At 42.1% G+C, this 13,179-nt stretch overlaps 1 protein-coding gene across 2 annotated transcripts in view; it reads left to right on the top strand.

The window, feature by feature from the left end:
• The window catches only part of RCL1 (RNA terminal phosphate cyclase like 1), a 183,474-nt gene that overhangs the window by 75,311 nt on the left and 94,984 nt on the right, over positions 1–13,179 (top strand). The window contains exon 9 of one of the 2 annotated variants that reach the window (XM_060409421.1): positions 1–13,179. This exon is cut by the window's right edge and continues 23,521 nt beyond it. The exons of the other annotated variant lie outside the window; for it this stretch is intronic. Within the exon in view, the coding sequence (XP_060265404.1) occupies positions 1–61 (61 nt within the window). The 3' untranslated portion in view covers positions 62–13,179. 2 annotated transcript variants of the gene reach the window in all.

The following is a 13,179-nucleotide window of genomic DNA, read 5'->3' on the forward strand; positions in this document are numbered from 1 at the left end:
GATCTTCACACTGATGGTGGCAAGAGGCTGTCAATTCTTGGCTTACATCCTTATCCTTTGAGCAGCTGGAACAGAGTCTCCCTAACAGTTCCCAACAATGTCCCCAAAGAATTGAGCATCATGGAATTGAGTTGTGTCATTTGCCCAACCAGAAATCAATGATTATAACCAGAGGAATTCACTGCTCTGATTGTCCTTGCCTGGGTCACATGCCAGTTCTTACAGCCTGAAGGAGTCAAGCTCCCAAACCATTTGCACTGAGGGTAGGGGAGGTGGTACATCACAGAAAATACTGCTTCTGATGCCAAAAGACAAGAAGGTAGATACTGGGCAGGCAAAGCAACAAATATGGACTATAGACATGTTCTTCTGTCCACCTTAATGGGCTTCCTTGATAGTTCAGTTGGTAAAGAATCTGCCTCCAATACAGGAGACCCCAGTTTGATTCCTGGGTGGGTCAGGAAGATCCGCTGGAGAAGGGATAAGCTACCCACTCCAGTATTCTTGGGCTTCCCTTGTGGCTCAGCTGGTCAAGAATCCGCTTGCAGTGTGGGAGCCCTAGGTTCAATCCCTGTGTTGGGAAGATCCCCTGGAGAAGGAAAAATCTACCCACTCCAGTATTTTGGCCTGGAGAATTCCATGGATTGTATAGTCCATGGGTTTGCAACAAGTCAGACATGACTGAGTGACTTTCACTTTCACTTTCCACCTGAATATCTGGCAGCTTATCAATATATTCCTTTAAACTAGACTCAGGATGCTCCCTGAGCAGAGTGCTAATTAATACCATTTTCTCTATTCCATTACATTACAGATTAGTTCCCTGGGCATCTTAACAACTGGCTCCCTCTCATTCCATGTCTGTCTTTACCAGGTGAGGTAGCTGGAGAGCAGAGGGACTCATCCAGGACAGGGCAGAGTTCAGATCAGACCCTGGCCCTAGACCTTTGGCTGCTGGACCAGAAGTTACCACTGACTGTGTCACTTGAGCAGTCCAGCAGAGCAGCCTGTCTTGTCCCACAGCCTACCTAGGACCTGAGATTGGTATAGGTTGTAGCTGCACTGAGAGATCTATAGATTTAGAAATTAAGCCATCCTGGCCCGAGATAATCATAGCCTACTTAAGGCTCTGCAGAGGGTGGTGGGTCACTGTGCTCACTGCAGGGTATTCTTCCTGTCATTCAAAATATGTGCATTGATTTAGTTAAAAGAGCATGCTTGAGTCCCCAAAAAGAAACCATGTGGGAAGAAACATACTAGGTATCACTAGGAGTAGCCTAGGCTTGTGAGATTGGGGAGGAGACTTTAATTTTTTGCTTTATCTTTTTAAGTGATTTGGAAGGAGGCACCAAGCCATAGTAGGATATCTGGGGGAATCACTTTTAGCCCTGAACACAGGGTTGAAGAAAACTGGCAGAATACCACTGATGAGGAACTGGGTGAGATCTGGGGATTGGAGAGACAATTAAGGACCCAAATGTTTGAGTCTGCTACAGACCCAGAAAACTGAAGGTGTTCCAAAGATAAGAACTTTCTCTTGCAGTGACACTGACCCTGCTGGGCAATGTACTCGGTCCACTGGACCTGACAGTGTTAAGACCCTATTGGCTGGTGAGCAATGGTGATCATGGTCCAGCCAACCTAGCCTCCTCACTTCTGGGGAATTTACAAATAAGAGAAAGATAATTGTTAAACCAACCTCACCTAGATTTTGACCTAAAAGGGACTTGCCCAGCTTCTTAGTAAGGCTTTACATGACTCGCTCCTGTCATTAAATGTGTCCTGAAATGCTAGAGATTTGCCATTGCTAAGGATATCCAGCATAATAAAGTATAGTGAAAGTGAAGTCGCTCAGTCGTGTCCAACTCTTTGAGACCCCATGGACTGTAGCCAGCCAGGCTCCTTCGTCCATGGATTTTCCAGGCAAGAGTACTAGAGTAGGTTGCCATTTCCTTCTCCAAGGGATCTCCCCAACCCAGGGATAGAACCCATATCCCCCGCATTGCAGACAGAGTCTTTTACTGTCTGAACCACCAGGGAAACTTTTATATTAAAATATAAATCTGTGTAAATCCTATATAAGCAGAGGGTTTCCTAAGTATTTACTACACAGGACTTCTCTGTGGAAATAAAGATCTCACCTTCCCAGGTGATTACTTTGGGAAGATCCTGTTCATTTACACAAGCAGGGGAGCACCTTACACTGTTGCCTGAGAATGACTGGTGGCCCCAGCTATACTTGGAACTGTCCTTCTTACTCTTTTCTCCCTCTGCTGATTGCTTCTCAGAATGGGCCTGTGACTATCCCCACCTTTACTCTGTCTTTCTTCTCTTGTACCAAGTGAAATCTGCAGAGACTCGACTGGCAGTGGCCCTGGTGGTATCCTTTTGAAGCACTGGTACATCTAAGGATGCTGGTAGTTCTGGACCACTGAAATTTTTCTTGTATTACAAGAAAGGAAGAAATGGTAAAGTTGGATAAAATTGAGTCATTTTTTTCCTTTCCTGTTTTTCTGATCAACCATAAGCAAACCCTTTAAAAAACCACAGAAGAGATGTACCTGGAATTAGATGAAACTCTAAATGCCCATGGAGGAGGTGAGGTGGAGGAGGGGTGGGCAGAGGCCCAGATGGGTGGGCACAAAAGTTTGAAAGTACGCTAGGGATGGGGCAGCTAGCCAAATCTCTACCATGCCCCCACTGGGGTCTTTTGATTAAATTTTCACAGGTCTACAGCAGTGCTGGTACATAGCATGGTGTGAGAGTGGGTTATCTTTAAAGATAACTCCACCTTCAAAATTTGATACACTTAAAACAACTAGTGGGAAGCTGATGTATAGTACAGGGAGCTCAGCTGTTATGACCTAGAGAGGTGGGATGGAAGCTGGGAGGAAGGGAGGTCCAGGAGGGAGGGGATATATCTATGCTTATAGCTGATTCATGTTGTACAGCAGAAACTAGCACAAAACTGTAAAGCAATTATACTCCAATTAAGAAAGAAAAAAGACTTAACACACTTTCAAGTGGTATATCCAAGACTGAAAGTAATGCTAAAAAAAAAAAAAAAAAAAAATCCCAGACCCAGGATTTTATTTCTCCTCCCCAAGACAGTCTCCACTGAAGAACCATCTTTAGTGACTGTGAAGACACCAGCCTTCCTCAAGCTGAAGAACTTGGTGTGATGTGATCCTCTGCTACAGCACCCTCATCCCTATAGCCAGGTGCCCAGAGATTTCTAGAAGCCGAGGGCTCAGGTTGGGCTTACAGGTGAGTGAGGGAGGAGTTGGGGCTGGATAGGCCCTGAGGCATGGGCGGGCTTGGGTTGGGGTGAGAGAAGGAGAGACGAGGCTGCTGGCCCCTGACAGCGCCTAGGGGAGACTCGCATTGTGCAGAGAGGCTTGACCTGGACTCACTTACTTCCTGTGGGATCTCAATCACCAAAACCATCTGGACTGAAGGACTAGAACAGCTTGATCTAATCCTTAGAGCTGACCTCATTTGAATGCTAAATCAATAAATGATGATTTAATGGAGCTGTTGCTGGGAATCAAGTATCTGACATCTCAAATAGAAGATTTTTTTTTCCCTAAAGCCACAACTTGTTCCTTGTTGCCCTTTGGGTTATTCTCTTTCAGTGGGAAGGTGGCTTCCCACCGTCTTCCCTCCATGCTCCCACCCTTGAGGAGGCTTGAAAACACACTGAATAGCTGCTCCCACAATTATCTGGAAGGGCCTATCGTGTCCAGATCAGGAGATTCTCCCAACATGTAGAATGAGGAGTTGGAGAATGAAAGAGAAGATTATGGTCTTTTCTAAAGAAAACCTCTAGAGGAGAAATATCTGAGTAACAAATTCCAGTTCATATTCTGAACATCTCCCCAGTTCTCCGAGACTCCACTTTCAAGGAAACTGTGTGGCTCTCAGCATGGTGCCTTTCATCCAGTACTGGTGATGTGCCACCCATCTCCATCTTCTATTAGTTTGCCATGGAGAACAGGCAGTCAAGCTATGTCTCTGTCTGTGTGTCTTATCCTAGAGACAAATATGTCAGTTTCTTTTACTTCTTGTCTGTCTCTCTGTTCCTCTCCCTTTCTTGTGCCCTGAGAGGTAGTCTTGGAATGTGGGGTTGGCTGTTGGGAATAGAGAAGGATGAGTCCCATGTTCTCCAGGATGGTTACCAGACAAACTGGGAATGGGGCCGTGGGTGCCAGATGTTGGGTGCCTGGCATGCTCCCCACTCTGCCAAGGCACATGGTTCTCATTGTCTCTGTTTTCCTACCTTGCAGCCAGTTTGTGAATGCCCTCTTCTTCAAATACTTGAACCTCTTGGAAACTGGGCTCTGAACCCAATTCCACTGGAGTTTAGGCTACCCTATCAGAATTTCCATCTAGGCTTTCAGTTATTTTCAGAGAAAAACTGTGAGACGGGAGTAGTGGAATAGGAAAGTGGTCTAAGGACAGTTATTCTGTTGGTGTTCAGTAGCTAAGTCATGTCTGACTCATTGCCACCTCATGGACTGCAGCATGTGAGGCTCCTCTGTCCTCCACTGACTCCTGGAGTTTGCTCAAATTCATATACGTTGAGTCAGTAATGCTATCTAACCATCTCATCCTCAGCCAGCCCCTTCTCCTTTTGCCTTCAGTCTTTCCCAGTATCAGCATCTTTTCCAGTGAGTCTGCTGTTTGGATCAGGTGGTCAAATTGTTGGAGTTTCAGCTTCAGCATCAGTCCTAATGAATATTCAGAATTGATTCCCTTTAGGATTGACTGATTTGATCTCCTTGTTGTCCAAGCGACTCTTAAGATTCTTCTCGAGCAACATAGTTTGAAGGCATCATTTCTTCGGCACTCAGCCTTCTTTATGGTCCAACTTTGACATCTGTACATAACTACTGGAAAAGCCATAGCTTTGACTATATGGACCTCTGTTGGCAAAGTGTTGTCTGCCTTTTAATATGCTGTCTAGCTTTGTCATAGCTTTCCTTCCAAGGAGTAAGTGTTTTTTATTTTCATGACTGCAGTCACGATCTGCCGTGATTTTGGAACCCAAGGAAATAACATCTGTCACTGCTTCCACTTTTTCCCTTCTATTTACCATGAAGTGATGGGACTGGATGCCATGATTTATTTTTTCAATGCTGAGTTTCAAGCCAGCTTTTTCACTCTCCTCTTTCACTCTCATCAAGAAGCTCTTTAGTTCCTCTTCACTTTCTGCCATTACGGTGGAATCATCTGCATATCTGAAGTTGTTGATATTTCTCCTGGATATCTTGCTTCTAGCTTGTGATTCATCCACACTGGCATTTTGCATGATGTACTCTGCATAGAAGTTAAATGAGAAGGGTGACAACATACAGCCTTGTCTTATTCCTTTACCAATTTTGAACCAATCACTTGCTTCATGTCCAGTTCTAACTGTTGTTTCTTGACCTACATACAGGTTTCTCAGGAGACAGGTAAGGTGGTCTGATATTCCCATCTCTTTAAGAATTTTCCACAGTTTTTTTGTGATCCACACTCTCAAGAGCTTTCACATCATCAATGAAGCAAAAGTAGGTATTTTTCTGGAACTAACTTGCTTTCTCCATGATCCAACAAATGTTGGCAATTTGATCTCTGGTTCCTCTGCCTTTTCTAAACCCAGCTTGTCCGTCTGGAAGTTCTCATTTCACATACTGCTGAATCTTGGCTTGAAGGATTTTGAGCATAACCTTGTTAACATATGAAATGAATGCAACCTTGCCCTTCTTTGGGGTTGGAATGAAAGCTGACCTTTTCTAGTCCTATGGCCACTGCTGAGTTTTCCAGATTTGCTAACATAATAAATGCAGCCCTTTCCCAGCATCATCTTTTAGGGTTTTCAACAGCTCAGCTGGAATTCCATCACCTCTGCTAGCTTTGTTTGTAGTGATGCTTCCTAAGTCTCACTTGACTTCATGCTGTAGGATGTCTGAATCTAGGTGTGTGACCATACTATCATGGTTATCTGGGTGATTAAGACCTTTCTTGTATAGTTCTTCTTTGTATTCTTGTCACCTCTTTTTAATCTCTTCTGCTTCTGTTAGTTCCTTACCATTTTTTGACCTTGATTGTGCCATCCTTGCATGAACTGTTCCCTTGATATATCCATTTTTCTTGAAGAGATCTCTAGTATTTCCCATTCTTTTGTTTTCCTCTTTTTTTTTTTTTTTTTTTTTGCATTGTTCATTTAAGAAGGCCTCCTTATCTCTTCTTGCTAGTCTCTGTAACTGTGCATTTGGGTATATCTTTCCCTTTCTGCCCTGCCTTTCACTTCTCTTCATTCCTCAGCTATTTGTAAAGCCTCCTCAGACAACTACTTTGCCTTCTTGCATTTCTTTGTCTTTAGGATGGTTTTGATCACCACCTCCTATACAGTGTTACGAACTTTTATCCATAGTTCTTTAGATACTCTGTCTACCAGGTCTGATCCCTTGAATCTGTTTGTCACCTCTACTGTATAATCATGAGGGATTTGATTTAGGTCATACTTGAATGGCCTAGTTATTGTCCCTATTTTCTTCAATTTCAGCCTGGATTTTGCAATAATGAGCTCTTGATCTGAGCCACAGTCAGCTCCAGGTCTTATTCCAGCTGACTGTATAGAACTTCTCCAACTTTGGCTGCAAAGAACATAAGCATAGCTAGAACATGCAAGCAACCTAGATATCCATTGACAGATGAATGGATAAAGAAGTTGTGGTACATATACACAATGGAATATTATTCAACCATAAAAAGGAATGACTTTGAGTCAGCTTTAATGAGGTGGATGAACCTAGAACCTATTATACAGAGTGAAGTAAGTCAGAAAGATAAATACTGTATTCTAACAAATATATACGGAATCTAGAAAAATGGTACTGAAGAATTTATTTACAGGGCAGCAATAGAGAAACAGACATAGAAAATAGACTTATGGACATGGGGAGAGGGGAGGAGAGGGTGAGATATATGGAAAGAGTAACATGGAAACTTACATTACCATATGTAAAATAGATAGCCAATGGGAATTTGCTGTATAGCTCAGGAAACCCAAACAGGGGCTCTGTATCAACCTAGAGGGGTGGGATGGGGAGGGAAATGGGAAGGAGGTTCAAAAGGAAGGGGATATATGTATACCTATGGCCGATTCATGTTGAGGTTTGACAGAGAACAACAAAATTCTATAAAACAATTATCCTTCAATTTAAAAATTAATTTATATATGTAAAAAGAACACAATCTGATATCAGTGTTGACTATCGGTTAAGTCCATTGTAGAGTCTTCTCTTGTGTTGTTGGAAAAAGGGTTTTGCTATGACTAGTGTGTTCTCTTGACAAAAATGTTAGCCTTTGCCCTGGTATATTCCAAGGTGAAACTTCCCTGTTATTCCAGGTATCTCTTGACTTTACCTTTGCTTTCCAATCCCCTATGATGAAAAGGACATCTTGTGTGTGTGTGTGTGTGTGTGTGTGTGTGTGCGCGCGCGCGCGTGTGTGTGTGTGTTAGTTCTATAAGGTGTTATAGATCTTCATAGAACTCGTCAGTTTCAGCTTCTTCAGCATCAGTAGTTGAGGCATAGACCTGGGTTACTGTGATGTTGAATTGTTTGCTTTGGAAATGAACCAAGATCATTCTGTCATTTTTGAGATTGCACCCAAGTACTGCATTTCAGACTCTTTTGTTGACTTTGAGGGCTACTCCATTTCTTCTAAGGCATTCTTGCCCATAGTAGTAGATATAATAGTCATCTGAATTAAATTCGCCCATTCTCATCCATTTTAGTTCGTTGATTCTTACAACATTGATGTTCATTCTTACCATCTCCTGCTTTGGCCATGTCCAATTTACCTTGATTCATGGACCTTACATTCTAAGTTCCTGTGCAATGTTGTTCTTTACATCATTGGACTTTACTTTCACCACCAGACACACCCACAGCTGTGTGTTATTCCCACTGTGGCCCAGCCACTTCATTCTTTTTGGAGCTGTTAGTAATTGCCTTCTGCTCTTCCCCAGTGGCATATTGGATACCTTCCAACCTGTGGGGCTCATCTTCCAGTGTCATATCTTTTTGCCTTTTCATACCATTCATGGGGTTCTCTCGGCAAGAATACTGGAGTGGTTTGCCGTTCTCTCCTCCAGTGGACCATGTTTTGTCAGAACTCTTCACTATGACCCATCTGTCATGGCTGGCCATGCAAGGCATGACTCATAGCTTCATTGAGTTATGCAAGCTCCTCTGTCATGATAAGTCTTCCCAGTTGCCTCAGTGGTAAAGAATCTGCCTGCCATTGCAGGAGATGCAAGTTCAATCCCTTTGTCAGGAAGATCCCCTGGAGATGAAAATATCAACCCACTCCAGTATTCTTGCCTGGAAAATCCCATGGACAGAGGAGCCTAGGGGGCTGTAGTCCATGGGTCTCAAAGAGTTGGACACGACTTTGCAGCTGAGCACACATGCAAGTTATTCTGACCTACATAAAATTAGAACCTTGATGGAAGGCAGTGAGTGCAGCACCTTTTTTTTACCTGCAGCTGTCTTCCAAATAGCATGTCATTATTTGGGGACTGTGTTAGTTTCTAGAGCTGCCACGATCAGGTACCACAAATTAGGTGGCTTAAAATAACAGAAACTCATTGCCAACCAAATTGGCAGGTTTGGTTCCTTCTGATGGCTCTTAGGGGAGAATCTATTCCATGCCTCTCTGCTAGGTAGGTGGCCCTAGGCATTCCTTAGCATGTAAATACATCACTCTAATCCTCCATCTTCATATGATATTCTCTCTTGGTTTCTGTCTTCATATGGCCATCTTATAAGGACACTCGTCATAATGGATTCAGGGCACACCGTACTGCAATTTAACCACATCTTAACCAGTTATATCCTCTGTGACTGTAATTCCAAATAAGGTCACATTCTGAGATACTTTGGAATAGGACTTCAACATATCTTTTTTTGGAGGGGGATGGTGGTGGGGGAGGACACAGTTCAAGCCATAATGGAGACCAAAAATGGACTGGAAGGAGTTATGGGGTTGGGAGCCCCTGCCAAAATAGTGGTCTTTCTAATTCTTTACAAACAGTTGTCTTAATCCAAGACTTCCTAAACATTGTCTTTTCTTATATTGCTCCTTTAGTTAGGATTTTGGAGGCAAGTTAATAAAAGTGAACTTGCATGAGTCATGGCTGTTTGACTGCAAGTGATGGAAATCCAATTCTAGTTGGCTTAAACAAAGCAATAATTGACTAACATAACTGGAAAATCTAGGAATGGATCTGGCTTTAGACAGGGTAGTATCTAAGGTTCAATGTTTCAGAGGTCTTTCTCTCTTGCTGTCCTGCCATTTCTTGGGTTTTGCTTGTCTCTGCTCAGTGTGTCCTTCTGCAGACAGGGCCTCTTCACAAAGAAGTAAAAATGGTGGCTGAGTCCCTAATGCACATCATCTCAGTTTACCCACCTAAGTAGAAAGAACTTTCCAACTTTCTGTATCAAAGACATTGATTGGCCTTCCCTGGGCCATATGCCCACATACCAACCAGTCATTGTGCCATGCAGATAGAATGCCCTGATTGGCTACCCTATTATCATGGACTCACCCTTGAAGGGAGTATTCATGATGATTTATCCTACTCATGAAAATTAGAGGAGGAATTCCCTAGGAAATCCAAAGAATGGGTGGGGAAACACGTTGTTAGACAAACATAATACCTGCAGTGATCCACTGTATAATTCAAGCTAGCTTATGAGAAAAAAGGAATTTATTAAAAGGATATAGAGGTATCATGTCTAATATAAGGACAGGCATATAGCTGGCCTTACGGCGAGTGCCCAGACAGCTTCTTTCTGCCAATATGTTTCTTTTCTTTCTGAAATCCTCCTTTCTGCTTAGTCTACCCCGTGGGAAGAAAGTAGTTTCCCTACAGCTTCCCAGTTTTTATCTCCTTCATTCCAGGAACTTGCCTCATTTAAAATTCCCCAGTGATAAAATCTGCTTGGCCCAATTGAGTAAGTTCACACCCTCAAACCAATCATTTATGCTCTTGAGGGCTGGGGGAGGTCATACCCTAGAAACACAGTATACCCAAGAGAGGAAGGTCTAGTAAATACCCAGTATATTTCTGTCAATTTCCCTGGTGGCTCAAATGGTAAACCATCGCTGTTAATCCCCTAAGAGTGTACAAGATTCCTAGAATCTTCCTAAAAATCATTTATTCTAAGACCTTCATTTTGCATGTGAAGAAATGGGAGCCCCCAAATGTTAAAGACTTAAGATGTCATATATACACATAGAAGTGATAATAACTTGTTTAGATAATGACTAGTGCCCAGAATTTCCATTCCAATTTCTTCTGTAACATCTTTAGACTTAATAAGTCCCATGATTTTAGTCCATAAAGAAAAGTAAAAACAACAAATAAAACCAAAGATGCACACAAGCACTGGCAAACAGTAAATTTGCCTTGCTTCACAGTCCTTGCTCCTATTGTTCCCTTTGCTTGCAGTGGTGCGTCAACCTCTCCCTAAGTCTTGGTTTAGTTAATTCTTACCCATGTTTCAAAATTCTGCTTAACCATGACTTGCTCAAGGATATTCTCTTGACCTGTCAAACTGGCTCAGTTCCTACCCTGTTTTGTGTTTTCATAGTGCTTCTGTAAGCCCTTCTTTTGTCACTGAATTATTAGTAAAGTTTGTGTAATTTCTTCGGTAGGTTCCCTACCCTTGAGTCACAGGTGCTACAGGAACCAAGACTATGTAATATTCTGTGTTCAGCATAATGTCTCACAGTGGTAGTGTGTGATGAATTGTTCAGTTGCTCAGTCATGTAATGAATATTTTTCAGGAAAACCATAAAGAGTGGGAAGAGAAAAACAAAATGTGAGCCTCTACTGCCACCCTTTCTTTCTCAAGGGAAGAAAAGTTTCCTTGAGAACCAGTTTATTTGCTTATTATTCTTGTGAATTCTAAAAGATTAGAAATAAAGCTTCTGAGATGAAAGTTACATCACAAATGATTTCAGAGATAAGGTTCCAAAATTTTCAACCTCCATAATGATGATAATGGCGAACATTTTGGAGCAGCTATCATCTCCCAGGCTCTGGGCTAAGTTCATTTTCTCTTCTAATCCTCCCAGGGAGTTGGTACTACAGGCTCGGAACCTATTAATCCAGAGCAGTAATATCCTGTCAAGTGACTGGTCTCTTGAAGAGAGCACTGGGTCTCATTCTTCTTTGCACCCATTTAGAGACCGGCTAGAGACTCAGCATGCTCAGAAAAGGGAGTCATATGTAAGTAGCTCCCACAGAAAGCAAGAGCCTTACTTAGTTCCTCTGGCTCCAGAGCAGGAGTATATAGAATTTGCAGGAAGGTACTGACCAGTGTTTTCACTGGAGATGAGACTCTACTATCTGAGAAACTTCAGAAGGGCCAAGGGAATTTTCTGGGATGCTCTAAGCTGTCATAAGAACTGACTTTGCTTTGGGTGGAAAATGTGGGTGCTGCTATTTCCTTGTAAATGAAAATCTTTTGAAATTCCCATTCACACAAAAGTGACAGTTTATTTGAGTTTTCTGAATCTGTTCTTGATAAATGTGTACTTGTAATAACAAACTAAGCCCAAATTGAAATTCTCCAGGTGAGAATACTGGGGTAGGTAGCTGTTCCCTTCTCCAGGGGATCTTCTCAGCCCCGGTATTGAACCCAGGTCTCCCGCATTGCAGGCAGATTCTTTACGAAGCGTGCCACCAGAAACTGGTTAATTTTTTTTCAGACCCTTTGGTGTGCCCAGTGTCTCACACAGTCCTTGTAGCAGCAGCCACCTGAGGTGCGGGTGAAAAGTACCAGATAGGGTACCTGCAAGAATGGACAAGGAAGCTTGAGAACCAGTAGGACTTGTTTCTGGTCTTTCTTACTTTGAATGTGAAGTTGGTCAGTCGTGTCCGACTCTTTGTGACACCATGGACTATAGCCTACCAGACTCTTCCGTCCATGGGATTTTCCAGGCAAGAATACTAGAGTGAGTTGCCATTGCCTTCTCCTAACAGATTAAGTCTTATCATAATTACAGAGGGCAATTGTCTTCTAGCTGATTAATTTCTATTTCCCACTGTACTTTTTTCCAAATTAGTTTAGGCAGTCTTAAATAGCTTTTTCCTTTCTTTGAGTATACAAAATTATTTCTAAAATCTTCAGTCCTGGGAATTTATATTAAAACATTTTGATCCTTTTTAACATAAGAAATGTGGTTTTAAATTCACAATTTGTCAGTAGGGTATTCATGATGAAACTTCTCACATACGTGAATGAGAAGGTTCTATTGTAAGGTTATCAGTTGTCAGGTCACGATACCTCTGGTTGTTATGCACAGTAAAGTAGTTTTAGCAAGCCTAACAGAAATGTTTCTAAATTTGAGGGTTTTTCTCTTCCTTTCCCAGGTTTTCATAATTGGTTCTTTAGGATATGGCTCATACTATTGCCCAAGATGTTTCACATTTAGTCTTTACTGAGATAAAATTTAGATTGTTCCAAAACAATGATCAATTTATGCCTTTGGTCTAATTTACCAAATGATTATATATTTTATACTAACATAACAGTGGGGATGATATGTGCAGAAAACATTGTGAAAATACCATGTATAGTATTACTTTGGGGGTAAGACAAAAACTGCACCTGAATCTAATCTCTCAGCCCAGTAGCCCCAGGACCTCTAGAATCTCCTGTCTGCCCATCACAAGTGCCAGGATCTTACTTTATTTTTTTATCTTGAACATTGTCAACCTGCAGGTTAAATAGGTAAATTAGTTCTGAGCGGAATGCGCCACCACAAAGACCTAAGATTGCCCTGGTTGATGCTTTTCCAAGGAGCCACCATGCTTAGCAATGATGTTATGAGCTTGTATTGGTTAGTCTGCTCATTTATAAAAATTCACTGAGAACCTTCTATGTGCCAGGCACTGAACTAGACACTAGAGATAGAGTGATGAACAATATATACAAATGTCAGCTCTCACTGAGCTTATATTTAGTGTGGGAGAGAAGTATTAATTAATTATGAAATATTCAATTGCAATTGTGAGAGTGGTTCCAAGGAAAAAGCACAAGGGGAGTAAGGAACCCAGCTTAATCTGAAGCATGGGTGTGAGACTTCAAAGCCCTTTGGTGATGGAACTGTACT

The sequence above is a fragment of the Ovis aries genome, chromosome 2 (assembly GCF_016772045.2).
Source record: "Ovis aries strain OAR_USU_Benz2616 breed Rambouillet chromosome 2, ARS-UI_Ramb_v3.0, whole genome shotgun sequence".
In the NCBI taxonomy this organism is placed as follows: Eukaryota; Metazoa; Chordata; class Mammalia; order Artiodactyla; family Bovidae; genus Ovis; species Ovis aries.